A 2,402-nucleotide genomic window follows, 5' to 3' on the forward strand; every position below is an offset into this window, starting at 1 on the left:
TGATAACTAGTGATAACTAATGATCACTTGTGATAACTCGTGATAACTAGTGATAACTCGTAATAACTTGTGATCACTAGTGATAACTCGTGATAACTAGTGATCACTTGTGATAACTAGTGATAACTGGTGATAAATAGTGATAACTTGTGAAAACTAGTGATAACTCGTGATAACTCGTGATAACTAATGATCACTTGTGATAACTCTTGATAACTTGTGATAACTCGTGATAACTAGTTATAACTCGTGATAACTAGTGATAACTAGTGATAACTCATGATAACTAGTGATAACTTGTGATGACTTGTGATAACTCGTGGTAACTAGTGATAACTTGTGATAACTCGTGATAACTAGTGATAACTCGTGATAACTAGTGATAACTCTTGATAACTTGTGATAACTTGTGTAATCTGTGGTTCCTTGGCGTCCGTCTGCAGTTCATGGCGGTGTTAGACGGCGTCCTCTCCAAGCTCTCCAGGTACGATGAAGGGACCTTCTTCTCCTCCATCCTCTCCCTCACAGTAAGTAGCACAGTCTCCTCCTCCTCTTCCTCCTCCTGCTCTCCCTCATTCCTCCTTTCTCCTCCTCCTTTCTCCTCTTCCTCCTCCTCCTCTCCCTCCTTTCTCCTCTTCCTCCTCCTCCTTTCTCCTCCTTCCTCCTCCCTCTTAAAGGTGAGACATGTGGCGCTCACTGAGACTTGGCAATTTTCCTCGTCTGTCTGACATCCATGTCTTTCTCTGCGTTTTCGGAGTGTTCAGTGGGAACGCCGCGCTGCTTTCCTTTTCATGGCAGCGCTTCCTGGACGTCTTCATTTGACTCCATAATTTTCCTTCTTGTTATAAAGCGTAGAACTGTTTTCTTCTGGACTTTCTCAGCTGCAGAGCTTTATGGATTTTCAGCTCATTCTGGTTTGTTTGATGCTGGTTAATTCCTGGCAGATCCCTGAAGGTGTTTCCACGAACCATTATGGTCCCATGAGGCTTTGCAGCGTTTAACTTAGCAGAAGGTCCTGGTAGGTAGGGAGGAAGTACTGCTTTGGTCCTCAGACCTCACACAGGCCCAATGTCTTCCCAGTTAAGTTTTCTGGGATCATTGGTTATCTGTTATCAGAGGAAACGTTGGTCCTTCCGCCTGATCTGCAAGCGTCAATCTGAGCCGTTTAAATAGAGCTTGGTCTCCATGTTCCACTAGAGTCTGATGTCACAGATCATCTGTGCAGGAAAATGTTTCAATCAGTGAAGTGTTCAGGATAGCAGTCAGGTTCAGGTGACGATCTGAAATGTGCTGCTTAGAACACAGACCTTCCAGCTTAGAGTCCACTGTAACCCTCAGCCTCTGCACCCACTCATGGGGCCAATCTAGGGGCCACTGCTCTACGCTGTAATCTGAGGCTGAAGTTTGAGTAGCAGCTGCACCTTCTAAAGACTTTAGCAAGTTCAACCAGACATCCAGTTTCCTCCAGATGACAGAAATTATTCCTCCTACCATAGAGGTAGGATGATAGAGGGACTGAATCCTGTGGAAAATGGCTGCCGTCTGTTTCTGTTCCAAAAGTATTAAAGATTGAAAATGAATGTGGGAAAGCAGAGCAAGGAGAGGTTAAAGAAAAGCTGAGGAGCAGCAGAACAACCTGCACTGACTTTCCTAATCCGCCCCCCCGTAATGGTCTCTGGTTCCCATCCAGACTTCCTTCCCAACCGTCTCCTCCCATTAAATTACAGTGTAACTCCTACCTCAGCCTGTTGGTCTTTTGTGTGGAGGAAACCTGAAGCAGGTAAGCTTCTCTGGGAACAAAGGCCAAAAGGTGACGCCCCTGGGACCCCAGCACCTCCTCCTTTGTCCCCTCAAGAACAAGCTGTCTGGATTTGACATTTCCAGTAACCCTGAGGGTGGATTATGATTTTAAGATGAGTTTATTCTAATATCAGAGTCTCTGCTCTAGACTACCATGCTCATCGATAGGAGTTCCTAACCTCGTTAGTAAATGGATGCTGTTCTAGAAAGCCAGCTCTAGGTCCAGCAGCCAGGGATGGGTTTTCCATCTGAGCCTGGGGTGAATCCACATCAGGACAGGCTGTCTGGATTCAATTCTATTTAATTCAGTTCATTTCCATAGAGCCAGTTCCCAAAACACAGAGCATGTAGCGACAGTGGAAATGGGACGAAATCTCAAGCAGAACTTAGAAAATACTTTCCATGTGAGAAAAGTAGCTCGTTAGGTGGCTCTGTTTAGGAAAGAAACAGTTAAGGGGATGAGCTCCAAGCCGGTTTAGTGTCAGAGTATGAAGTGACCAAATCCAGCCAGTCAAAGTCAGAGAAACAGGACTACACTGAAAAACAGGCCATGCTCCAACATCTAGAAACAAAGGTGTTGATGGCAGCAGCACAACTGATAT

The 2,402-nt window shown here is 45.2% G+C and overlaps 1 protein-coding gene across 1 annotated transcript in view; it reads left to right on the top strand.

The window, feature by feature from the left end:
• cadps2 (Ca++-dependent secretion activator 2) overlaps positions 1-2,402 on the top strand; it is a 160,810-nt gene that overhangs the window by 142,556 nt on the left and 15,852 nt on the right. Inside the window, exon 23 of the mRNA XM_015387430.1 lies at positions 444-527. Coding sequence (XP_015242916.1) covers positions 444-527 — 84 coding nt within the window. The remainder of the gene's footprint in view (positions 1-443; positions 528-2,402) is intronic.

The sequence above is a fragment of the Cyprinodon variegatus genome, unplaced genomic scaffold (genome assembly GCF_000732505.1).
Source record: "Cyprinodon variegatus isolate N-32 unplaced genomic scaffold, C_variegatus-1.0 Scaffold394, whole genome shotgun sequence".
NCBI lineage: Eukaryota > Metazoa > Chordata > Actinopteri > Cyprinodontiformes > Cyprinodontidae > Cyprinodon > Cyprinodon variegatus.